The sequence below is a fragment of the Channa argus genome, chromosome 9, assembly GCF_033026475.1.
Source record: "Channa argus isolate prfri chromosome 9, Channa argus male v1.0, whole genome shotgun sequence".
Lineage (NCBI taxonomy): Eukaryota > Metazoa > Chordata > Actinopteri > Anabantiformes > Channidae > Channa > Channa argus.
Genome location: NC_090205.1, coordinates 5,429,716 through 5,456,160, shown reverse-complemented (window position 1 = coordinate 5,456,160; position 26,445 = coordinate 5,429,716). Strand labels below are relative to the sequence as shown.

At 40.3% G+C, this 26,445-nt stretch overlaps 2 protein-coding genes across 13 annotated transcripts; both read left to right on the top strand.

The window, feature by feature from the left end:
* Positions 1–583: 583 nt before the first annotated feature.
* ttll4 (tubulin tyrosine ligase-like family, member 4) lies at positions 584–15,632 on the top strand. Of its 4 annotated transcripts, none has more exons than XM_067514878.1 (21): positions 584–726; positions 1,587–2,910; positions 3,135–3,594; positions 4,255–4,390; positions 4,482–4,558; positions 4,648–4,708; positions 6,628–6,746; positions 7,820–7,930; positions 8,127–8,203; positions 8,338–8,532; positions 8,691–8,773; positions 8,891–9,019; positions 9,117–9,239; positions 10,021–10,119; positions 10,746–10,880; positions 10,957–11,094; positions 11,185–11,281; positions 11,585–11,795; positions 12,132–12,199; positions 12,352–12,422; positions 12,642–15,632. In XM_067514878.1, exons 2-21 carry the CDS (start codon positions 2,287–2,289, stop codon positions 12,844–12,846), a joined length of 3,219 nt encoding a protein of 1,072 aa, XP_067370979.1. In that variant the 5' UTR covers positions 584–726; positions 1,587–2,286; the 3' UTR covers positions 12,847–15,632. The 4 variants fall into 4 exon arrangements, with proteins under 4 accessions (XP_067370979.1, XP_067370981.1, XP_067370980.1 ...); XM_067514879.1 differs by lacking the exon at positions 584–726 and adding an exon at positions 740–893; XM_067514880.1 differs by lacking the exons at positions 11,185–11,281; positions 12,132–12,199; positions 12,352–12,422; positions 12,642–15,632 and having other exon boundaries at positions 11,585–11,753.
* A 137-nt stretch (positions 15,633–15,769) lies between these two features.
* Positions 15,770–25,790, top strand: prkag3b (protein kinase, AMP-activated, gamma 3b non-catalytic subunit). 9 transcript variants are annotated; one of them, XM_067514891.1, is made up of 14 exons: positions 15,923–16,981; positions 19,524–19,590; positions 19,796–19,938; positions 20,038–20,119; positions 20,935–20,993; positions 21,178–21,223; positions 21,819–21,873; positions 22,043–22,169; positions 22,254–22,419; positions 22,586–22,623; positions 22,737–22,883; positions 23,245–23,338; positions 24,049–24,199; positions 25,439–25,790. In XM_067514891.1, exons 1-13 carry the CDS (start codon positions 16,964–16,966, stop codon positions 24,123–24,125), a joined length of 1,119 nt encoding a protein of 372 aa, XP_067370992.1. In that variant the 5' UTR covers positions 15,923–16,963; the 3' UTR covers positions 24,126–24,199; positions 25,439–25,790. The 9 variants fall into 9 exon arrangements, with proteins under 9 accessions (XP_067370984.1, XP_067370993.1, XP_067370985.1 ...); XM_067514883.1 differs by having other exon boundaries at positions 15,770–16,981; positions 22,043–22,419; XM_067514892.1 differs by lacking the exon at positions 19,524–19,590 and having other exon boundaries at positions 15,770–16,981; positions 22,043–22,419.
* The last annotated feature ends 655 nt before the right edge of the window (positions 25,791–26,445 follow it).

Genomic DNA, 26,445 nt, shown 5'->3' with positions numbered 1-26,445 from the left:
CAGTGATGGCCAAATGAAGCTTTCTGAAGCGTGTGTCGAAAAAGGGTTCATCAGTCGAAGCTTTTAAACACAGTCCTCTTTGGTGGCATCTGGTGGCCAAAAGTGTGGAGAGCAGCTTGAATCTACAACTTGAAATGAACTGCTTCGTTATGGTTGGAGTTGATAGCTTCTGTTTAATACCATGTGACAATTCAGTCTGATTTTTTTTTTGAATGGGTGAAAAAATAAAGATAATGATAAAAGTGGCTTGCTTAAACATGGTGCCATGGTGTGGTCTTAATATAATAATGTACGACATAATCTTATAATAGCTTGGGGGTGTGTTTGTGCTGCGAGGTCCCTGCTCCAGTGGGCTGGTACGTTTATAAATAATATCATTTTGTAACTTGTAATATGAATCCCTATTTATTTCTTTGATATGGGGGGGAGGTAGAGGCGCGTATTAACTGGGCAGTGATGAACTGCTAAAATAACCACATAACGCGTATGAGTTTATTTTATGTGGTTATGGGGTCAGGAAGAGGATCTCGTGCGAAATCACCGCAAATCCAAATGACTCTCTTCCTGATAAACCACTGACTCAGCGACCGAAGCAGTGACGTAACGAATGAGGCTTTGGACGTGATCACGTGACTGACCAAACAAATCCAGCTTCAGAAGGACCATCACTATTAGTGATTATTGGCTCGAAACAGCATGTTAACGACATTCTGCAGGACAAAGAAGGTCTATTATGTTAAATTATGTCTAAACTAAGGGAAAGCCGTTGATTTATTTTTGACACATTTACATAGTCGCTTATTTCCAACACCCGATGACAGCTGGTGGTGTGTTGGTGGCTGTCGCTAAGCTAATGCTGAGGGACGATGCAGTGGTAAACAAGCTAGCGGGAGGTAACAAATCGTTTGCTGTTGTATCCCGTGTATTGACCCTTAAGGACGAGTGGGATTAATTTCATTACCAAGCTGGTTTTAAACTCTGTCCGGCGGGACGTTATTGTGTCATAATAGTATCAGACGTGTTAGTTAGCCGCCGTTAAGCTAGTTAAACCAAACGTGAAGCGGTGCGTCACGATGGCACACACGTGAAACTAGCAACGCTCGGTTTTTTTTCCTGCGGCTTTGACATCAGCGACAACAGTAGAAGAAACTCACATTAGAATCTAAACGTGCACTGCAGTGTTAAGATGTGGTGCTTTATTTATACAGGCTGACCAACTCGTTTCACTCGCTAAGTTAGCTCACAAAGCCGCGGTTTCGCAGGATTCCTACATTAATTCCAACTTCCATGTTTCGCTGCTGTTGCCGTGATGGATGAGTTCATGTTAGCATCGTGTTGGTGCATCAGTGCTAATCAGATTATCATTTAGTATAGTTGCATATTAGTACAATAATAGCGACAATATTTGGAGAAAGTCGCTTTTGACACCTGATTTTACAACATATTGTAGTGGTTATTGTGTTAAAATGTTTTCTGCAACACTTTCACGGTAATATTCAATAGTGACGGTAAGTGTTTTGGTAATGTTGTTAACGTGACAAAAACTGAACTAAGACTGACTAACTCTCACTTTTGTGTACTTTCAGTGGCGAACAGTGGCTGGTAATCGCTCCCTGGGAGCTAAATGAGGTTGGTTATGAGTATGCAGTGGATACGGCCTTCTCCTCTGAGACCTGGGACATTAGTATGAGCGAGGTATGCAGCGTAATGCAGCTTGAAACTCACATTTAATACCAGAGAACTTAAGAGAATACAGTTCCTGGTCCAGTCTGCTTCAGTAACTAACATCAAGACTCCTTGACCAAGGTGACTGAGCCTACGCCTTACTGTTCACCTCTTGAGTGCCTGCATTTAAGGGGGGAACTACTTAGTCTCAGGGAAAATATCCTTATGTGCCTGGCTGTCTGAGCTCCATGTAAAGGCCAAAAACTCTCTATCGCTCCCAAGAGTTCACTGTTCTGCTGACCTGCAGCACAGGTGCTTTGCCCAAGTGTGCAGTTATGAGTGCGGATTTGTCAAGAACTTGTAGTCAATCTCCAGTGACCAACAAAAAATGTACAACTCCGTTCAACTCCATCTGGAGCTGACATCCCAAGTCATTTTCTACTGAAGAACTGCTTAACGAATGGAAGCAACCAGCAGGAACGGAAATAATCATCTCCACATCAGACTGATTTGGTATTGTCTCGACTGTTGATTTATATCTTCTTAGTTCCTCCCATTTAGGACCGTTGCTTGGGTTTTCAGAGCTTCAGAAATATTGTTGAAACATTGTTAGCCGGTGCCATGCCCACCAATCAGTCCTATCCTTGGGGTGGGACGAAGCTTCAGGCTTGCTCCAACGCAGATATCTCTACTAAAGCAAGCTCTGTCAGTACACAGGCCAAAACAGTTGTGGCCACTGATGTGCCTTTAAGTCAGATGTCTCTCAAGCTATCCAAGCAAAAGGACCAAGCCAAACCTCTCCCCACTAATGTTGTCTCATCTGCTTCCCATTTGAGGCATATAACATTGACCCCATCTGGGGTTCCTGTATGGGAGAACGGGGATGGAAATGAAATCAGTGCCCAGAGCCAATTCACCACGGTGCCAGATGGGTCTCCAACCCTGCCACAACAATTTACTGGAGGTCAAATCTCAAACAACGTACAGGCAGCAGGAGGGAAGCAAGCTGGTAGTTGCCTCACAGAAGCCAGTTCCTCCACCCCCATAAGAGAATGCCACGTTAAGTTCCAGCGGCAGAAATGTACAACTCTTAAGTCCTTTCAACTTGGAAATAGCTCTGGAATGAGCAGGCATCACACTGCTGTAGGTGATGCACCGCTGGGAGTGCAGCCGCTTGTGTCAAACTGTCATCAAGACCTGTTGAGCAAAGGACAACCCACTCTGCAGCAAAGTAATAATTTGATGGTGAGTATTAATGTTTTCCACTGTGGAAGCTATGGCATTTTTGTACACTAAAAAATTGATTGGTGTCTAGGTCATTAGTAATGTGTGTTAACATTTAGATATAGTACAAACTAAAATATAATTGTATCAACCTCTAAAATCCTGCATTGTTCAGACATAACACACTGCAACTTTTGACTCCTTTTAACTGCTATAAAATCTGAATGCCATGTCTTATTTTTCAGGTTGAAGCTGCAAACCGTTCTTTGCAGTCAGTGCCTCCTCTATGCCTTACTCTTTGTAAACACCAGGGGGCAACACTGGGAAAGGATGCCTCAAGCCTTGATAGCACAAAAGTAGAAGTGAGAAGCACAAGAGAAATGACAAGTCATTCAGCTAATCCATCAACAAAATTCAGTGATGGGCAAAATGGCTCCCCATCTAAAACTGCTTTAAGCAATCATTTGATAGTAAGAGGTAGTCCCCTACCAGTTTTGGGAGTATCTGCAAACAGCAAGCCCCAAACAGTAGCGCCAGTGAATGTTAACAAGCAGCCCCAAGAAAGTCGACGTCCTTTGAGAAGTGCCACATCCACATGCAGAAGAATCATTCCTCCAGCTGCTAGTCTTTTTGCAAATGGACCCGCGCCATCTTTGACCAGTGCCAGTCAGGAGCAGCGGCCCAAACCAATGAATGTGATCCCAGGTAATCAAAATCCCTGGTTTGCTTGGGGTAATATATATTGTAGCTAGCAATGAAAACTAGTATGAGACAGTAGTTCTAGATTTTCTGGTTGATAAATCTGCAGCCTGGGAAAGAAGATTCTTAGGCATTTTAGCAGAAATCACCTAGGAATATTCACAAGTAAGGACTTAGAGGAACAAGGTTATTTAAGCACTATATGATCACAATAATAACCATGTTAAAAATCTTTTATAATCTTTCATAATGCTCATTAAATCTTTATGCTTGTTATAAGGGCAGTGTATTTTCTCTGCACATCTCACTATACAGTGGCTGTGAGATTGTGACAATGTTGATCATAAATATTTCAGCAGTAGCTACTACAAATGCAGTACAGTGATAGCTCTGCATGGTCAGGCTTTTTGTTATCAAAGAATAGCCCTAAAGGATGAGGCCATCAACTGAGCTTGAGGGAGAAGGCTGCAAGTTATACTGTTAGATGTGTACTTGCATCTTTGCAGCACATCTCCTTCAAGAGCGTTTAGAAGAAGACCTTTTCCAAATGACAAAGTCAAATGCCTTTCAAGAGGAGCTTCCAGTTTGTGAATTTTTTCCCCCCCGTGAAGTATCAGCAAAAAAGTGATTGCTGGGGCACTAACATGAAACCTGGATGTGTCACAGGAACTTTGGTTGGCTGTGTGACCACTCAGATTTCTGCTATCCACCTAACCAAGCAGGGACAGCCACCAGCTTTGTCGCCGTCCTCTTGCTCCCCTCTGATGGAGGAGTGTATGGTTGAAGAGACTCAACTATCTGGGTGAGCAATGGCTCATTGCTTTTACAATCACTGTTTTTGCCCTTTTCATGTTCTCATTTGGAAACTTTCACCTTACATTAACTTTTGCCAGCCCAGAGTTGGTTATACAGGTGGATGAAGTTGAGGAGGAGCTGCCTGATGAGCTGGAAAATACCTGTAGTGATGATGGTAAATTGTGAAAATACACTTTGAGTACTTCATCATACCCATTTAAATGATTTAATTGGCTTATTTGTCTTTTTTTCTGTCTTAATAAGATTCAGATTCTTCATCCATGACTGGTGCCTTTTCCATGACCTACATTGCTCTCCATTCCTGGTAAGAAGCACAAACACTTATCCAACGGCTAAGAGACCATAATTTGTCTCACTTGCCCTGACTGAGCCCTGTTCTTCATCTGTTGATGGTTAGAGCAGATAACTTAATGTAACAAATGCATATAATTGTCAGCGGCTGTTAAAACAGTATGAATTTATATAGTATATTACTAAGTATCTTTAAAGTCCTCCCCGGGTTTAACTGTGACCATGTAAACAATTACTAGCCACGAGTCACTTTGTCCTATATTTCCAGTTATTTATCACTCATGTAACACCTTTGGTTGGTAAATACCATGTAAAGGTATTAATGAGATGTATTTATTGCGCTTAAATAATTTGTCTTTGATGTCTCACAGGGGGCCTTAATTAAGGCCTTCTGGGATGTTCCTCTTCTAACTGGCTGTTATGCTCACGGATAACAGAATATTCCTACGGATCAAGATTATATTAGTTATAAAGTTATTAAACTGAATTATATTAAAAGTGTAACACATTTTTTTTGGCATGGCAGCTCGCCATGGCTGTACTATTACAGGGGGAAAAAATATTGTTGTCCTTTCCTTGGACTATTACCCACCGCTGGTCTTGGTCTCTAACAATATTAGCCATCCAAAACATTTACTAAATCCTGTGGACTCTTTCACTCTGTGTCATTCTCTCTCACTGCATTGTTAAAAGAGGCTGAAAGCAGCAGAGCGTGGTGGAAAAGTCTGCTGCTTTGTGTGTCATATTGTTCTCCTCTGTGATGGCCTCAACTGTAGAACTCCCTACCAAAGACTCGGGGCTGATTCTCTGCAAAAGCAGCCTGGATAGGGACCACTATTGTCACCTCTCTTTTTTTTTTTTCTCTTTTCTTTTTTTTTTTTTTAAACTCCAACCACCTGATTTGTTTGTGTTAATTTACATACACACCCCCACCCCTTCCTGAAAAGTGTAGCTACAGTACTAAGTTGGCCTGATCCAGCTGTAATGCTGTTGCGTACCTGTTGGTGTTGGATGGTTTTTATTAAAGAATCTGGAGGAGGATAATATCAACTCTTTTCAGCTGTCTCTCATCCGTTCCTAAATGACTATCATGTGAGTGCTTTTATTGTATTAGTTTGGTTTGTGTAATTCTGTGTTCTTAAGATGGTGTTACTTGCGTTTCGTTTAAACAAGAGCCTATTGGATTCTGCCCTTGTTGGACTTATTTGGACATGAGTTTGAGAACAGCCTAATTATTAATCCAAAAAATACTGCATAAAATACATGTGGCTGATACAGCTGGCTACCGTTTTCCATATGTGCTGTTTTTTTTTAGACCAATTATGTATTATTTCTACATAGAATACAACAATTTATGTGCTCGTAGTAATCCCTGGAGAAGGCTTGTCCTTTTGTGTGATGTCTCTAACCCTAGTTTCCCCTCAGGTATCACATTGCTTGCAGTCCCTATGCGACTTGTGTTACAAACTAGAGTGGAGACTGTATGCTATCTCCTGTTATTTAGAAGTGACTGAATGAATCTCTGGATGCATTTCTTTCTCCTCTTGTTGGGAAACCGTGATTAATATTAGCTATACAGAGCTGTGGCGGTGAGGAGAGGCAATGGAAAGACTTATCATACTTCTTAATCCCTGTACACTGACACATTTCCAACATGGAAACAGAGTTATTGAAATAGCTTTCTATAGATTTTGTATCACATTGAGTTGTCAGTTCTCTTAGCATCTTAATGCTTTTTCTCAATCAGTCGAACCCTGGAACTGGCTTCATCAACCCTGAGGCACATTGTCTAGTGATATAAACTCTAGTTCTGTAGTGGTGTTGGTTTACTGAACATGCAAACATCTGCATGTACATTAATGTCTGCAAAACCTTAATTTCTTATTTATTCCTTTTCTTTTTTCTGTTCCCTACTCTTTTTATTTCTCTCAGCATTGAAGAGCCGATGTCATTGGAGACAAAAGACGATGGAGAAGAGCGACCAGCGCTGGTTCCTAGTTTGTTCCCCTTTAAGCCTCCAACACTCTACTTCAGCACAGCCAATGAGAAAGGTCAGATCGTACACGCTTGTTATTCAAAACAGTAGATGTAAAGAAGGTGTTACACCAGTTTTCATGCCATTGTGATCAAAGCCCTTAGCCATCTGTCAATAGATCAAAAAATGGGGCTGGGCATTATATTAAATGAATTCAATTAATGTTAATTATTTTTGCTGAACAAGGTGAAACATGCCAAAAAATGAGATTGGTTCTTTTCCTGCTGTCCCTGAAATGCCAGCAGCAACAGTTCTTTGGAATAATGATAATTAATAATGTGAACTGTTATCATTTCTTTGGAGATGCCCAGCTTTGCAAGTCAACAAGCTTGAGTATTGGCTACAGGCAACAGGTGAAGCCGATGAAACGACACCAAGAAAATGTTGTTAACTTATCTCAGTGATAAGGAAATGGCAGACATCCCACCTCCATTCCCTCCCTTGTCTTTGTGTGTTTGACCCTAACATTAAGAAGCTGTAGCCACTCACTATCAACAGCTACGGTGGAGGCACATAGGGACAGTAATGAACATAGATAATTCATGTTTTGTGTTTCGGAGCAAAGAATGCAGTTACTTTAGATAAACATTACTATAATGTTATTCTTGACTGTCTCTTACATTATGTAAAACTAGAAGAGAACTAGTGAATATTTTTACCTGTAGGCAATGCAGATTAATAACAAGGGAGCTAATAGTTGTAAAATAAATAAATTAATAATTTGAATCAGATTTTATTTATTTTTGTTTATGTACATTTATTAAAAATGCATTTAAATTGCGCATTTTCCAGGACACTAAAAAAAAAACCAAGACTTAATTTTTTTTTTTTTGGCCCTCTCTACTAATTAATATAAATGAACAAGGATACTGAGCTTGCAGACTTGATAGAGAAATAATTTAGCAATCTTTTTGCTTGTTGTTTTTTCACTTTTTTTAATCTTCTATAAGTGATTTGATTAGTTTTTGTGGGTTGTACGCTTTAACATTTAAGGACATGGAACTGTCCCTATATCTGGATTATCCCTACTGTATATGTATGATTGTTGAAAAACTCAATACAAACACGGACATCTTTTGTGCTCTGCAGTGGAGCTGCTACCTGCAGAACAAAGACGACTGTTGAAATGGAAGATGAGCAATGTCACTCCTAATGTTGTGAAAGACACCATCGCCAGGTCACACTTCAAAGTCACCAAGAGTAAGTGTGTGTGTGTGTGTGTGTGTGTGTGTGTGAGAGAGAAAGAAAGAGAGCATTTCTGCAAATAAAAACATTTTGCAAATAAAACATTTCGATAAGGTAAATTGTAGAGAGGGTGACCTGTATCTAAATTTTACAGCTGCCCAACATAATTCAAATGTCCAGGGTGAAAAAAATCTGTTTGTTCTTCATGCAGAAAGTCATGACTGGTTGGGCTGCTGGGGACACCACATGAAGTCCCCTGGGTTTAAGGCCATCGGAGAGCACCAGAAGGTGGGAAGCTGTACACATACAGTACTTATCATCAATCCTTGTTTCTAAGCAAAGTGAAATAATCGAAAGGTATTTTAGATCTTCTGTCCAGGATTTCGTATGACCTTGTAATGTTTTTGTTTATTTTGCCTTAGCTGAACCATTTCCCAGGAACATTTCAGATTGGCAGAAAGGACCGGCTGTGGAGAAACCTGTCCAAGATGCAGGTTCGATTTGGGAAGCGAGAGTTCAACTTTTTCCCCCGGACCTTCGTCCTTCCTCAAGACCTCAAGCTGCTCCGCAAAGCCTGGGAGGATGGTGGCTCCAGGCAAAAATGGATTATCAAACCTGTATGTTGTAGAGAAGACTGTAGATCATTTTGTCAATTAAAATGTAATATACCAAAGCCCTGAAGTCAAGTTATTATGACAATACAAAAAATTATTACATTCTTTTTAAGTAGTTAGTTTACTTTTTCTTGCCTCTCCCTTTCCCTCATCCCTAACAGCCTGCATCAGCCAGAGGAATCGGTATCCAAGTCATCTACAAATGGAGCCAAATGCCGCGTAAAAGACCACTACTGGTCCAGAAGTAAGTAGACTGCGAGTGGCTTGGAATTTAGTAGCCCAGAAACCATTTCCACTACCTGGCTTCACATGCGCGTTAGGCAATGGAACAAAACCCTTTCATTCAGTATGTGTTTTGCAGGTACCTTCACAAGCCCTACCTCATCAGTGGAAACAAGTTTGACCTGCGGATCTACGTTTATGTGACATCCTACGACCCACTAAGAATTTACATCTTCTCTGATGGACTGGTTCGTTTTGCCAGCTGCAAGTCAGTTTTCTTCGCGAACAACACGTTGGCAACTTAGCAGTTTGATAACGATGGAATTTAAATGGGTAACTTGGGTAACACTTTCTGTTATCTCTAGGTATTCGTCTTCCATGAAGACTTTAAGCAACAAGTTCATGCACCTGACCAACTACAGTGTCAACAAGCAGAATTCGGAATATCAGACCAACAGTGATGACAAGGCCTGCCAGGGACACAAATGGTAACAGAGAAACAACTGAGAAGATTTCAATTTAAATATAAAGCCCCTGGTCAAGGTGCTTTCACTGCACCACCACACTGCCTCACCATTCTGTATAAAGTTCCTATTTTGGACAATGTATGGGTAAACCTTCCTTTAAGCCACCTTTCTGAGGTAGTATCAGGGTCACTAGGGATTCACATCAGGTCAGAGACTGCTCAGGTGTAAATGATTTGGTTGGTGGTTTTCCCGAAAGTCTCTTCTTCTTACACTGGAAGTGAAACAGCATTTAAGACATTATTCAGACTCAGAGTTATTGTAAACTGCGTATACTTGTGCGTAAGTAACAGGGTTATAGTTGGCTTTCTCTCGAAAGCTGAGTCCTTAAATGTCATGTAAATCGGGAAGCTGATTTCTGAAATTGTGGTAGAACATTGGGAAAATGCAGAAATCTGTGTAAATGCCAGTTTCTCTGCATACAGTATGTGCAACTACGTTTCCAATCAGCTTTTTCCAGTAGCACATGTCCATAACAGGCTGTGGACCAGGCAGTAAAAGGCTAAATGTAAGAACTGTCATTACGGGCAGATGCCGCCCTGTTTTTAATTAGTTCAGTCCGCCCACAGTCCAACGGAAAAACGAACTAACACACAATGAAGACTGAAAGACTGAAAGTGATTGTAGTATATGCTTATCCTGTTAAAGTGGTACTCAAATTGAAAAAAAAACGCCGTTTTTACAGCTGTTGTATGGATGTTGTCTGAACACATGGGTTCTCTTTCACAAGTATCTGTGTTTTCAGGGCTTTAAAGGCCTTGTGGCAGTACCTTGGTTCTCAAGGAATCAACACTTCTGTGATATGGGAGAAGATAAAAGACATTGTCATCAAAACCATCATTGCGTAAGTTTCTGTAATTCATGCAGTATGATTTATATATTTTTGATATCCCAATATAATGAACTCAAGTTTTTTTGGTCATTTATCGTGATGTGAAGTGCAGCTGAGTACATTGTACTCAGGACCAAGCTGACTGACATTGATTATATAATTTTTCTCCGACTGTTTAAGTAGATTTTCAGTATTTTCATTACCTATAAAATGGTTACTTAGGTTGGTAAATATCCATGATATTGAAATGCTGCGTACACTAGTGCAATAGAAGAGATTTTAGACAGTATCTCCTAAAGTACGTCTTTGTTGAGTCACATTTTCATACCTGGTAGTTGTTCCCAGTCCACAGTGTTGTAAACATGAAATGGCTTCACCACAGAGCATTAAGTCAATAGATTCCCCTTATGTCCAAATCCAGTGCAGTACTCTATCTGACTGAATCCTTTTCCTTTTTTTGTTTGTTTGTTTTAAGTCATCTTTCTTTTTGCACCAATAAAATTTATTTATTTTTTTCTAGGTGTAAAGAGATGGGACACTAAGGCAAAGAAGTCATATGTCTCTGAAATGCTGGATTTGTGAAAGATAAAAAGTCATTTTAAAATAATGGCCAAATAAGTTTTTCTCTTGGTTTTCAGTTCAGAACCGTATGTAACCAGCCTGCTGAAGATACATGTTCAGACTCCGTACAGCTGCCATGAGTTGTTCGGCTTTGACATCATGCTGGATGAGAACCTCAAACCCTGGATCCTGGAGGTCAACATATCCCCCAGGTAACAAAACACAGACAATAACAAACATGTACGTGTTCTCAAAGTAGATCTCGTAACTCCTGTATGTTCGGTCCAGCCTCCATTCCAACACAGCCCTGGATGTGTCCATCAAAGGCCAGATGATCAGAGACCTCCTGAACCTGGCTGGGTTTCATATTCCACAAAAAGATGATGTGGTTACTCCCTGCAGCAGCACCTCTAGCTCCCCCACCAAGTAAGCAAATGATGCTAGACCTCAGAGATCACATTGAGTCCACGTAGGTCCTGTGTCTGAAATGGTGTGTGTGTGTGTGTGTGTGTGTAGTCTGTGTGGAGGGAGCAGGGAGAGGTCCAAACTGGATTTATCTGCTGATGAGAAAGTCAAACGAGCCTTTTACCTCACACAGCGTTATGCCGACCAGGTAAGCAAACACAAAGTGAAATAATAAGTCATGATAATCTTTGAGTTAACTTTGTTGATCAGTTAAGGTAAACGGCTCCATGCTAAAGCATTTAATTTCTGTTTTTTTATTCGAGTTCAACATTTAGTTTGTGATTTCTTTATTGGAGAGGGTGGACTATCTGAGAAGAGGCATTGTTTTTCTAATAGTTGTTTTTCCACTGCACCACTGATGCAGTGGATGCTGGTGGTAATGATATATAAAGGTCCTTGCTGTTAGTCAAAGCACAGGTCAAAAAAACCTCTTTCCTTGTGTCTCTGTCAGGATGTCCTCTCTACAGTGCTGGCTGTTTTGACTCCGGACGATGTTCGTGTGCTGGCAGAGACGGAAGACGAATTGAATCGCAGAGGAGAATTTGAGCGAGTTTTCCCATCGCCGACATCATCCCGCTACCTTCGCTTCTTCGAGTGTCAGAGATACCTCAACATCCTGCTGGACCAGTGGGAGCAGAAATACTGGAACAACCGGACGAAGGGTGTGTGTGTGTGTGTGTGTTTTCTCACTTATAATATTGCTGTCAGTTTAGTTTTATTAGGGCATAATGATCTACATGTACTTTAGTATTGCACTTGAAGTTCAAAACAGAAAAACGGCAACATGAAAATTGTTTGTTCTCCAACAAGGAGCTTCTCTCCTCTGAGCGAACAAAGGACAAGATCAACCTGCATAATGGGAAAAGAAGTACGACAGCTTTTAATGTTTATGACCCAGTACCTGCTCTATGGAGATTAAATTGGACATAGAGAGCACAGCATCCATAAGAATAACTGTAAGAATCAATGTAGATTTTAATCCTGTGTCTTATGTGCAGGTATCAGTCTGCTGAGGTCTCACTGCCAGGAAGGAATCCACCTGGGAACCAATGACCCTGCTCACATTGTAAGGAAGTAGGCACGCATGATATTAATATACAGTATTAGGATAACTAATAAAAGTGCTGTATATTGTATCTGAAGGAGTTAGAAATGAGCAGTTTTAACTGTTTTCTATGTTGTAACATTCTATTTGCATCTGTGGTTGTTTCCATAAAGTGGTCCAAGACTAGCTACATGTCTACGTTTGAAGTCCGCAGACAAGACCTCGTCAGCTTATCCAAATCCAGGTACACAACATTACACAACACATTTAACTTTTCACAAATGTTGGCAATAAGGCCTCTTTTATTTGACTCTTTAGGGTAAATATTCCATCCGAGGTTGTAAATTAAAGCCCATCGCAGACTTTAACATTAAAACAACGTTGCATGAAGGATGAAAAGAATGAAGCTTAAATGCAATGACTTGATTAACGTCAAGCTCCCTTATTTTACCGTGTTTACCAGGGTGGTAGTAAGCCAGCAGCACCCGGCCCATGATGATGATGATGATGATGATGATGATGATGACCGTTCAGACAGGGAGGTTTCTTCGGTTTTCAGCCTGCCTGTTTCTTCAAGCCTTGGATCAAGCTTTACCAGCAGTGGCTGTGCAAGCTCTCAGCCCAGCCTCACCCAGAGCCTGCTGCCCCAGCACTGTGCCTCCCTCTGACGATCTGGTTTGTGAACGTGATATTTAGTATCCAGCACACACCCAAAGATCAGGGTTGATCTTTAGCCCTGTCCTCTTCTAAGCCCCCTTCTATAATTCTGTCTTGTCCAGTAGCTCAGAAACCTTCTTAGAACTATGAGTTTGAAGCTCAGGCTAACAAATCATGATAGGAGATTGTTTTTGGCAGTGACAGGGAATTATTACAATAACTACTACATAGCTTAAAAGTTTTGTGCAGAAGGTACAACTGAGGTACGGGCTCATCATTAGGCTGTTTCTGTGCTGAAATTTATACCGATGAGGGTGGAGATGTAAAATTTGTGGCGGGGGGGAAAAAAAACAAACCAAATGAGAAGATTCACAATGATTTGTAAATTGACAAGCAAAACAATTGTGCACATAAATACTCATTTCACATGTTGTACTTTTTTTTTTTAAGAGGTTTAACTACAGCAGTGCTCTTTTAATTAACACCATTGTTTTTTGCACCCTTTTCTTCAACACTAGCTTAAGCTGCATATTTTGTTTAGCAGATTTTTCTCAGAATTCAAATAAAATTTGTATGAAAACCTAATTACATATGCAAATAACAGTTTTACCATTGAGATGTTACAATAGTTTTAAATTTGGTGGTTTGAGTTCATCTGTTTGTGGTATGAAAATTGTCCTGCAGGGACTTGAGGAATCTTCAAGGTACAATAATCAGTCACAATGAGCTGTGTTTGCTCAATTTCTTAAACATGTATTACAGTAATGCTGTGTGGACAAATCTGCATAAACAAAAAGGATGCAGCCACGATAGATGTGACAGTCGGATTTTTCTCTGCGTTGTATAAGACTGTGCATCTATTTTGTGACATTAACATTATTTTCATGTGAGTGTGTTGAGGCCATTTCTAAACCAATATCAAAACTGCATGGAAACATAGCAACAGAACAAGCAGACAGTAAACCTATTACGGAAAACTGTACGTTCATGCAGCCATCAGCAAAAAAAGGGTTTAAATTAAGTGCATCAGTGCAGTGGTGTGAATGCTGGCTTCCATCTGCCCAAACGTCAAACCTAACTGACCCTTGCGGTCTTGTGGGTTTTACGCACACTCACATTATTTCAACGCGCTGCTAAACGGCTAATACCTGAACAATAGCTTTATCAAATACAGTGGCCCCTAGTTAAGTTTTTGGTCACACAAGTGTGACATTCGCAGCCTTACAGACATTAGTGTGCATGTCCATGTTTCTGTGAAATTGGTAATTAGGAGAAACAGGACTCAATAGACGAATGAGGAGTTGGGGAAGAGAAGTGCTGCAGGAAAAAACAACAACCTTCTGACCTCACTGGGCGTTAGGTGGAGTTTTGACCGCTTTTAAGTTTCTGGCCTTAATTTTAATTCTGTTAGGTGATGGGGGGTGTTTTTACAAAATCCCATTTTGAGTCACGATTGTTACTTGCAGTATTTAAGAAAATGTAACTTGAACATGTGTGTGACGTGCATGTAAAGTGGATACTACTAATAGCATTTGTAATTTTACTCAGAAATATTTAATCCTGTCTTATAGAAGTTATTTAATGACAGTAACTGGATTTGTCCAACAGCAGAATTCGCCTCACCAGGACCTGATGATGTATCTTTATTCATTTGTGTCCTTGAAAGCCCCACTAAAGACCTACGTGTGGTGGATTGGGGTTCAGTACTTGCTGTTTTGGGGGGGAACTAGTTTAAAAGTAACTTTTGTATCATTAGGGAATAAATATACAGTACTGAAACTGTGAGGACTCTACTTAAATGTACTGTCAAATGACTTGAATTTAATATTGCTGGGTATAATTTTACTTAATATAACTAGCAACAAACTGACAACAAGTCTGTTTGGAAATGTGAAAATAGCTTCTACTCGACCTCAGGCTTGAATATTAACACCTGCTAACATGAAAATTATTTTTTGTCATTCCTGCTGTCAGAAGCAACATGATGTCCTTAAAATAATACCCACACAAGTTTTATCATGCAGGTTAATAAGAGATGCCAAACTGCTGTGCAGTGTCGGTACGTAGCACACATGTATATCTTCATGCAAATTGTCAGCATTTATTATGTGTGGAACAGGACGAGAAGGTTAATATAGTAAAAGGGTCATTTTACCTGTTAATTGCATTTAAAGCACAAAGTGGTGAACAGAGATTTAATCAGATTAACTACAGACATGGAGGAAATTGTTAGTACCTTTCCCTTATAAAGAAAATTGTGTTTTTTGTTGTTGTGTTTATTTCAATAATTTCAACCTGAAGTAATAACATGAAATTTTCATGGAAGCTTAGGAGCAATGTCATCAGCATCCTGCTCTGCATGGAGCTATACAAAGCCGCCATAGGGCCCAGTTCAGAGAGACTGAGTAGCGGTGCCCTAAGTCAAAGTTGAAATCCTTATACTGCAGCTTGTTCATTTCTTGAGGCTGAAATTAAAGAAACTAAAACATGTAAAACGTCTGATGTAGTCTACTAGCTCAGACTCTCAGATGTACTTTACCGGCTTCTAGGTTGGTCTATTAATGAGCATGTAAACTTTCTCCTAAAGTTCTCCTGAGAAAACTTTGCTTCGGGAATCACTTTTCATTTGCCATTCTGTGAATCATTTAGTCCACTGCAGTTGTCATGTTCAACATAATGACAGTGTTATAAAAAAAGAAACTTTCTATTTTTTACTAACATTTGTAAAATTTGTATGTGGAAAGGGCTGTATACGTTGCTCAGGATGACAATTTTGAAATAAAAGTTATTTGTGGTCTCAAGTCTCATTATGGGTCATTTTCCCTCAAACAGGGAAATCAGGACAGTTATGCACTTTGTTTTTTTTCTCTGCAGTTTTTATTTCCAGGAGCCAGTTAGTGCTTTTCTTGGTTGCAGACGTGTTTAAGCCAGTCAAGCAGAATCCTACTCATTCAAGAAAATTTCTATGAGAATAAAGACATAGATGTTAGGCTGTGCTCCTCTGTTTGTTGGGACTCTGTAGATAGTTATAAACTATTAATATCTTAGATCCCCTCTCAAACTGGCAGTAGCAGGCCAATTTGGATGACTGTGTGTAGAGTATTATTACTAAGACACATTATAATGGCTGTAAGTCAGAATTTTTAACTTAAAAAGCTTTTTACATATATGATCAGTATGATGAATCTGAAATTGCTTGGAAACTCATAACTCTGTGAACAGAGGGGATAGTTTACTTGAGCTCAGTGGTTCTATAAATAGTTTGATAGGCAGTGGCCTAATGAAACTTGAATGTCTCCCTTAGTGGAGTTAGCAAACCCTTAAAGCTGCACTAGCCTCATTTCTTTTGTTTTTTTAAAGTCACTTGCATTGTTCTCACTTCTCTGTGCAAATTTTAGCATCATTTACGCTGTTGGGCTTCTTAAAGGGCCAGCTATTCTCCTCCAGATGATCTCCTCTATTGATGTTTTTTACTCAGATGATCTCAGTTGGAGTTGTTGTAGAGGAGAAGACTAAAACCTCCTTAGTGTTAGCAACAGAGTGACCAGCTGAACAGAAAAGTTCCTGCGGGTGACGACACCAGGATCGTGTCCAGGACTTTCTCAGAGAGGGGTACTAAAACTAGAAAAATACAAAAGCGGTTGAATGTTTTTGAAGTCACTACGTATCTTGATTAGGAAAGGAATCACGCACTTAGGCAGGTGGTCGTGCATTGATGGAGGTTTGTCCCCTGACTGTTCGCTTTTCTCACTTTTCTCTCCAAATATTAACCCAGCGTTCTCCCCAATGATCATAAAGAGGTATTTGCAATGTCTGTCACCACATAAACACGTATAGCGTCTCTGTTTTCAGTCTTCCCCTCCCACTCTTTGTGTCTCCCTCTCTCTCTCTCTCTGAATACCAAAGGCCCTTCACCCCTCAGTCCTGATTTAGACCTCAGTCTATCCCAGACATTCAGACTCAGCTGGCTGGTGGTGCACTTGTTCTTTTGTGTCCAGTTGGAACTTCTTCCCTCCGCCTTCCGCCCTGTCTTTCTTCACCATGCCTGGACCTTTTTATCACTTTTTTATCTGACATGGTAGCCCAGGGTTTTGCTGGTCGGCCCAATTCTGCTCCTCCTCCCCACCCATGGAGCCTTTTCCAGAGGTACGACACTGTTTGCTGATAGTCTTAACTGTGTGTGCTGGGGTGTGTTTGGACATAACTTGGTAACTGAGAAGCTGGGAAAACAAAAGCACTTGGGTCACTTTGACACTGCAGGTCTCAGCACCTGGTTGTCTTCACTCAAAGCAATTTCTTGTTTCGTGTAGTGTTTAAGTTGGACGTGAAGCATATTCACAAGCTGAATGTGCCCTTACATGAACTGTAAGCACACCTTAACTACCATGTGCACTTGGATCAGACAGAGTAGATATTTTTATTCAAAGCTGATATGGGGAGTAAGGTGTGACAGCTTGTTGAACAGGAGAAAGATCGGGCTGGCTGGGGTAGTGGACGTAGACTGTTCTAGCACATTCCCTTCTCTCTGTTAATGGGAGACTATAATCATAATCGCACAGATTTACAGTTGTAGAATTTTAAAAGAGCACAGACTAATTCAATGTCTTGTTCGTTGCTATTTTATGGAGGAAACACTAAAAACGCCAAAACTAGGAAATGACACATGAGGTTATGTGAAAAGCAAAAAGAAGTCAAGTAAAATATGTTTGATATTTTAGATTCCTTGATGGAGCCTTTTCTGTCTTCGATTACCATTTTGCACAGCGTCTTGACCAGTTTCTTGAGGTGGTCATCTAAAACCATTTTCAGCGAACAGCTGTGCCTTTTTAAGTTAATTTGTGGATTTTTTTTTTTTTTTAATTTCTAAGTGTGTTTGAGGCTGGAAGTCTGGATTAGAATAGAGATGCTGCTCATTTTATTCTGGCATCTTGTAAGATTTACCCCTGGAAACCTTCTATCGGAGGTTTTCCAGAAATGTCCAGCTGGTAGGAGACCTGAGGGTAGAACCCGAACACACGGGGGAGATCACATCTGGCCTCAGAACACCAAGGAAACCCACTGGAGGAGTTTGAATCAAGTCAACTGGAGTTTTTCAAAGGCCTGTGATGGAGGGTATAACTGGGTTCCCTAGCAAATGTATTCACGCTGAAGGAGCTGCTCAGATAAGCAGGTCAATGTTTCTAACAAGAAAAAAAAGTCCAGTTGACATTATACCGTTTTCGGATTCGTCATCTCAAAATCAGATTTCTGTGCCAATAGAAACAGTTTAGCAGTACAAGAAGTTCGGAGTTCACAAAGAGTCACCAAATTTGTAAATACATTTTCCATAGTCGTCTGTATCTAGGTTTGTTCTCACTGCGACTTCCCTATTGGCAGTTTGTCTTTAAATGCTAGATGCTCTTCAATAACCGAAGTTAGTTGTTGCCACTGGTCTCCGAAATTATTGCTGATGTCCACCAGCTGGTTCATGGCTTAATACCAAACCCTAGTGAACTGTAGACACTCCTTACAGCTGCTTCCACAACAAGTGTTATCAGCACTGCCTGTTCCATCTATAGGTCTCCAGTTTCTTCAGTACAGATGAGACTTATTTTGGTCCAGAGGATGGGTATTGCCAGCAAACCCTCTCCACTCTCTCCATCCGATTGAGGCAGATGGCTGTAAAACCCTGAGCCTGGTTCTGTTGTCTCTTTTGTGCTTACTCAGGTAGAATTTTTAAGGTCTCGACTTCACAATGTAAAGTACCCTGAGATTATTTTTGTTGTAATTGGATATTATACACGTCTAATTTACTTGAACTGGACCGAATAGTACGTCAGGCCTTTTGACCGCAAAACTTAACGTAATCTTGTCATTAACAAGAAACATCACAGGTTTCATTATTGTCCAGATGGTCAAATTTAAATCAAGGAGCATCTTAAAAAAGCAGCATGTTCTCTTGAAAAAGTTGGAGCGTTTATCGGCCTTGTGCTTTACTGTGCATTAAAAAGGGGTGAAATGTAATGGGTTACAGCACACGTTTGCTTACCCTGAGGTTTTTGTTCCTAACCTTAACCCACGTTGTCTGTTACCGTAGCCCCGGTGCAGGTTTTTTGCATGTATGAAGTCCTTCCTGTGGTGTCAAATGTAGCACTTAATGAGTGTCCTATACTGGCACCAAAGGGAACCTGCGGTGTCATTATGATACACTAAAACATGTGTTTCAAAAAAAAAAAAAAGTGGGACAATTTGATGCCTTCGGAGTAGCTATTATCTGACACTGTTGAAAAAGAAGGTGTTGAAGAGGAATAGTCCAATATTCTGCCCAAAGATGCACTCACAGACTTACTGTGAGATAAATGAAGCCAGGCATATTTTGGGTTTAGCCCAGCTGAGCAGAGGGACTGTAAGTCAAAAGGTACATTTCCGCCTTTGTCTTCAATTTAACGTACGTATAGTATAAATAGAAAACACGACGTTGAGGTTTAAGAAGCACCGAATTTAATCAAGGTTTTGGATTTAGTCAACTACTGCTCAGAGAAGTCAAAACCTTCAGGTGTAATGTAGAACCTGAGATGTCAGATTAAAGATGAAATGGTCCTGGTGGAGTAAAGGACCTTTGTCGCCATCAGACATGGATGCAGGTCATTGCAGAATTGTGTTCAGTAAACTCGGGCCATTCCTACTGTTGATGTACATGCTCCTCCAGGTTCCGTTATTTGAAATGGACCAGGAAGAGGATGAGGAAGAGGAGGTTCTCTCAATGAAGAGCAGAGGTAATGTAAGATTTTGTTAATTTGTGCAGATTATATTCTGGCAGACACAATTCCTCTGCTACCGTGCCTCAACTTTCAGAGTATGTCGACATTGTGCAGCGAAGGAATTTGCTCGTAAATGGTTCAGCATTGGCCAGATTGTGACAGACACTGTGCATAGTTCAACTCTAATTGTCGGTTTAAGTTTTCTTGTGTTTTTTTTTAGGTGGTATGTTTGCAGTGCATGCTTTCGCTGCTGGGGGCACAGATCCTGACACATTTATATACATGAACTTCATGAAAACGCACCGCTGCTACGACGCCATCCCCACCAGCTCCAAACTCGTCATATTTGACACAACACTTCAGGTATTTATTTACCAAAGTTTCCCCCACACCTGGAAAAAAAACCCCAAAAAACAGTTGTGACTTTTTTTGCTTTGTAATTACTGGCACACTTTCTACCAGGTGAAGAAGGCTTTCTTTGCTCTGGTGGCTAATGGTGTGAGGGCAGCACCACTGTGGGACAGCAAGCTTCAGAGTTTTGTGGGTGAGCCATGTCTTTGTCTCCGTGTCTTTGGCACACATGCTTTTTGTCCCGGAGCTCCCCTGACTGGTGACTAAAACACAGAGTGACCTATACCGCGTTTTTAAGGGCAGGTGTCAGGGTTCAGGCTTCCTCACTGGATAGATGGTTTCAAATGATGGCGGCCCAGTTATGTGCTAACATTTCGAGCGGAGCCGGCCGCTTACGCTGCGTGACATTCTGTGTGCATTACAAACACCATCACCTCGCTGAGCACGTAGATGTGATCATTACAACATTGGAGTCTGTGAGTGTAGATTTTCAGCTTGTAATTGAAATGGCACCAACTTAAAATACTGTCCGCATATCGAGTGCTTGTCCGTCAGCTTACTGTGGCCGAACTACAGGTTTTGTAGTCAATTGAGAAATTACTGATCATGCGTGATTTTTAAATTGTATTTTACAGCATTCTCTGTAGTCGTTTTGCATGTTTCTGCCATATCTCAAATTCTGTCAAACTTTTATTGATCACTTATCCTCATACAAAGCGAAAAGGGGAAAAAAATGAATTTGCCTCAGTACACAAGCAGTTTTTCAGGTACTTGTTCCAAGCACCTTGCAGAACGTGTTCTGTAAATGTATGTGTAATTTCAGACTGACTTCATGAGGTTGGGATTGAGGATTCTGCTCTGACCATAACATCTGAACATGACTCTAGGCTTCGTGTCACATACTTCATTATACATTTAGGCCTGGTTAGATGCCTCCTGATGAAGTACAACAACCTAAACTTCTGCTGTGCCTTTTGATATTGTGTGTGTGTGTGTGTGTGTGTCTAGGCATGTTGACCATCACTGACTTTATCAACATTCTCCATCGTTACTACAAGTCTCCTCTGGTGAGCTAAGCTTTTTTTTTGTATTTGTTTTTTAAGCTGGTGTAATGTTCTGCCACAAATGATCGAGTTCAAGAGAAACAAAGCAGAGAAATGAATAAAATCATTCGTGCTAACTGACTTAAAGATTAGACTAATAGGTGTTTGCTTCAGCTAAAGACCAAGTAAATGTGTTTTCTGTCTGCAGGTTCAGATCTATGAGCTGGAAGAGCACAAGATAGAGACATGGAGAGGTGGCTACCATACAAACACATCTGTACTTACAGTCGCGTCAAAAAGTAAAGGCACTGTTTGCATTTTCCCGTCGTGAAATGTGATCTGTTCATTAAAGTCCCAAATATCTGTGTTTTAATAACTGATTGAATCAGTTTTGGCAGCAATAACTGTGTAGCTGTGGATTAGAATGGTCACCGTGCTCAGAATGAAATTTGGACCATCAGCTCAGCCAGAATGCTTACGACGTCCACAGCATCTCCGTTGGGTTGAGGTCTGGGCTCTGACTGGGCAGAGCAGATTCAGGGTCTCTGAAGCTATTCTGTTGTAGATTTATTTCCATGTTTAGCGTCTTTGTCCTACTGCCTCATACGTCAGAAGCTGCCGTGTTCCACCATCATGTCTAACGTATGTGTTCAATAAATATTATGAAACATCAACTTAGAAATATTGTGTTTGTTGATATTCGTCAGTTTGGTAAAGATCAGATCACATTTCCTAAACCAATTTATGCAAAAGCAGTGTTATTACTTTTTCTTGTGACCATTGTGAGAAATTAAACATTAATTTCTTTAAAAGTTTGAATAACAATGTAGGTCTCACCTCTGTTTGCAGAGATTTACCTACAGTACTCTGTTAACCAACTGATCAGCATCACTCCTGACTCCAGGTGAATTCATAGCGTATAATTATCTAACAAATCTTTAACGCAAACCCTCATTGATTTCCTATTAGTTCAAGTTAAATCAGCCTAAGTTACAGGAAATGTAGCTATTTTTTTTTTTTTTAAGGCCTTGATAAACTTAAACATGGAACGTTTAACAATCTTGTCTTCTCAGTTTGTTCGATGCCATCTACTCACTTCTGAAGAATAAGATCCACCGGCTGCCAATCATCGACCCAGCATCTGGAAACGTCCTCTACATCCTGACTCACAAACGCATCCTCAAGTTCCTCCACATCTTTGTAAGCACACACTCTCTTGAAGGCCTTAGAGAATTTTTCAAAGTCAGAAGTGATTTAAATTTCACATATTCTCACCCCACTCAGGGATCTATGATCCCTAAACCCAGGTTCCTTCAAAAGACATTAAGTGAAGTGGCGATTGGCACCTTTGACAGGATTGCAACAGTTCAGGAATCAGCCTCTGTCTATGATGCTCTGAGCATCTTTGTAGAGAGAAGAGTGTCAGCGCTGCCTGTGGTCAATAAGCAAGGTAGTCTGACATTACACTGGCAATTAGTCAGCCAGAAAATTCCGTTAGAAAGATATTAATCATAATTTCACTACCTTTTTCGTTATGAATCTTGACACACTTCAACTGTGTTTGTACATTTGCTCTCTATAATCTATTGTCTGTGCACGTTTATGTGTTTGTCCAGGTAAAGTGGTGGCACTCTACTCTAGATTTGATGTCATTGTAAGTCAATTTCTAGCATTTTCCATCACTTTGTCATGACAGTAACAAACCAAGTTTCACTTGAGTCTTTTTTTGACTAAAATGAAACTTTTGTCTTTTGTCCCGTTCTTCAGAATCTCGCAGCCCAGAAAAACTACAACAATCTGAACATGACGATGCAGGAGGCCATTTCCTCCAGAGCCTGTTGCGTGGAAGGAGTCCTCAAGTGCTACCCTCACGAAACGCTAGAGACGGTCATCGACCGCATTGCAAAGGCTGAGGTACACACACGCACTATGGTCTAAGTTGTATCTTCATGTAGCATGAATGAGGGATACTTATTAACACTCATAATTAATATTAACTAACTTAATGAATACATGAATAATTCATATTAAAAATTTTACAGTCCTCTGTGCTATTTTCACAAACGTTACAGTTAAGCTACAGACAAAGTGTGAGTACGGTTACAGTTGAAATGGAATTATCGGGGGGAGCCCAAGAGGGACTTTAGATATTCAGACTCCTTAAGATGGGATTTTACAAAAGTGGAAGGATTGATGGACACTACGAGGTGAAGCTGCAGAAAACTGCCTACCTCCTCATACACACCGTCCTCACATCATTTTCTCTTTTTGTCAGGTTCATCGTTTGGTGTTGGTTGATCGTGACGATGTGGTGAGAGGGATTGTTTCTTTATCTGACCTCCTTCAAGCCTTGGTCCTTGGTCCTGCAGGTATTGATGCACTGTACTCCTAACTGCAATCCTTCTGCCATCCCTTGCTCTTTCTCCCGGTCCTCTGGATTTCTGTCCATTCACCTGCCTTTAAATTATCAAAAGTGTCCTGCTGCTTCTGGCAATCTATGCCCGGTCCTCCTGTTCCCCTCCTGCCAAACTCTTCATCCAGCTTTTCATCCTCCAGAAGACAGTGAGGTTCTTTCTTCACTTCCTGTAAAATACTCTGGTATTAAGTTCCTACATTTCTTCCCTTTTTGACATCTCCTGGTCCTTTTAGTTCTCACTTTAATAACCCATATTATCCTTACTAAAGATCCTCTGAAACCTCCTGCTCCTCCAAGATCAGCCTCCTCTTTCTGATTAACTAACCATCTCTTCTGAAATCTTCTGCACCCCAACTTTCAACCAAACACTTCACCAGAGACATTATTGGGAATGGCATGTACTTACCAACATTCTTACACATCCTTTAAAATTTTCATCTGAAGCATCAATTAAAAATAACCATTACTCCAAAAATCTTCTGCCCTTTGAAAATCAAATGGAATCCACCACCTCCAAGCTTTCGATGGGCCCCTAAAACCTTTCGCTCCTGCCATCTAATACTTAATTCTCTACTTGAACCCGAAAGTCAGTTACTGTATCTCTTCCAAATGCTGTCATCCTACCAAAACAGCCAAGTAAATCTGAACTTCTCCACCAATCAGCCAGTTACCTCATCTTCTACAAAGTCCTACAACGCCCCTCCACATTTTCTGCCAAACATACCTTTTTCATCAAGTGACCCTGTGTCTTCATACTGCTGTTCCTCCTCTGAAGCCATCGTGCCACCGACACGTCTTAGCATTCACAACCCAGGTAGGAAACCCAGCCTAAGCTGCCGATAACTGCCTGCCTCAGCTTGCTTCTTCCATTAGGTGGTGTAGTCCCCTGCTGTTGTTCTCTAGAGGATAATATGAGAGGGAATAGGTACCAATTAAATTTCAAAGTGAATGGGGCCTTTTATCTTGGTCTCTTTTAATGAAAAATTGTAAAAAGACCTTCGAAAAGACACTAGTTTGTGGCAATTTTAAGATGTTGCTTGAAGTAACGAAAACTCAGCCAAACACTAATTGGCCGGTTCTTTACATTTCATCCTTATGCAGTAAGCGCAACAAAGGTTTAGGATGACAAGCTTTGATTTTAACTCCACCACGGTACCATTCCTACCCATCACTTGAGTGTGGACAGTTATCTGTCGCTATGGCATCACAAAAATATTAGTCTCCCCTCACATCATTATTGTGATACCAGTGTTTATGTAGTTGAATGTCTAGCAGTGTTGATGTTGTGCAGAAAAGCGTCTTGTAAAATTTCTTTTACAGAGGTGCTGTAACTTCAAGTAAACTCGTGTAACCACTGCAAAAGGTTCATTCTCAATTATGAAGAAAGCGGACCACATTTAGAAGCTCTGAATTTTAAGATCCTAGGATTAAATATGTTCTTCATCAGCAGTCACAGCATGGCTGCCACTGCTGGATCTGCTGGTGCATGTGAAATAATTGTAAACTCAACAATAGCTGCTAAATTGACCTTGTGGAGACTCAATACCTTACAAACCATTATTGTTTCTGGCCTCTGTCAGCATGTCATCATGCTCAGTCTGCATCATACCAGATTTATGTCGATGAGAAGCAGCCATCTTGGCACTTGGAGGATTGGCAGCTTTGATTATACAGTGGGAACGTTTGGTTGGAAACAAAGTGGGGCAATAATTAATTTTACATCTGTCAAACAATGTAAAACCTGTTTCCACCCAAGCTGTAAAAACAAATTATTATCCAGCTTTCCTGGCTCCTCTGATATGATGTGAATGTGGTGCCGTGTTTCAGCCTTGATAGAACTCAATGTAGATTTAGACTGTGTGTTTTAGTGCTTTGTTCTCTTCTACAAACACTGAATATATAGAATCAATTGTTGACTTTTTATTGTGTGTATGAAATTATGTACGATTGCTGTCAGATATTTGAAACATTGGTAAAAGTTAAGTCCCACTGTAGCCAAGAACTTACTGTCACAATTTATCACTGGTTACATTTCTCATTTAATGTTTTACAGGTATTTATGAGAGATCATCCCTACAAGACGGATTAAAACAAGTTGGAAACTAAACATCTCAAATAGGACTGTGGCAGAGCAGGTTTGTGGCTGAGAAGTCAAATCTCTGACGAGGCAAAATGTGGAAAGAAAAGACTTGAACGGCATCATCGGTGTATCTGCAAATCAGCTAAAAACTGATGCTCACCAAGAGACTTTTACATTGACTAAACAGTCACAAACCATTTTGCAAGCTGCGTTTCTTGGATTATTCATACATTTAAAAATAATGCACTGTGGAATGCATTTTTGTAAGTGCACTTATGCACACGTCACTGTGAACACAAATAAATGTTTTCGGTTTCATTCATTTAATGAGGTACTCGTAACAAAAATTCTTTTTTTAAAAACCTGTTGTGTTACTACTCTAGGACAACATCAGCACTCACATTAGGGATTTGACTGTTATTCTATTCAGTGGGCAGTTGTCCTCCATTATCAGGCCTCCTGTTATGGTTCAGTAGGCTACCTGCTACGTCCCAATAAGGTGGTAGGTTTATCATTGATATGTGTGGTATGTTGGCAACATCTAGCAGAAGTGTCAACTGGCACAGTTTTTATGCCTACATGTAACATAAGTGCATATTTTAATTATCATTGGCAAAATAACAGTGAAATTATAATAAATAAATGGTAAAATCTTAATTTGTGGTAATATTGTTAATTTTTTTTAATAGAATCAAAAATGTAGAGACACACATATGGAGGTTTCAGTGTAATAACCATGAATTGTGGCTGGAAAATGAAAGATCACCTGCTCAAGATATCTTCTGAAAGATATCTTTGAATATCTGAAGCTGTTCTTTGCCAGAAAGTTTTGTTACTCTAAACCAGGGGTCACCAACATGGTCTGTCCGTGGGCGTGTTCTAAAAATAGCTCACCAAAGCGCCACTTACCAATGAGCTGCATCTAATGTTTTTGTTGCCATTATTTTTAAAATCGCATTTGATAGTTATTGTGAGAAATC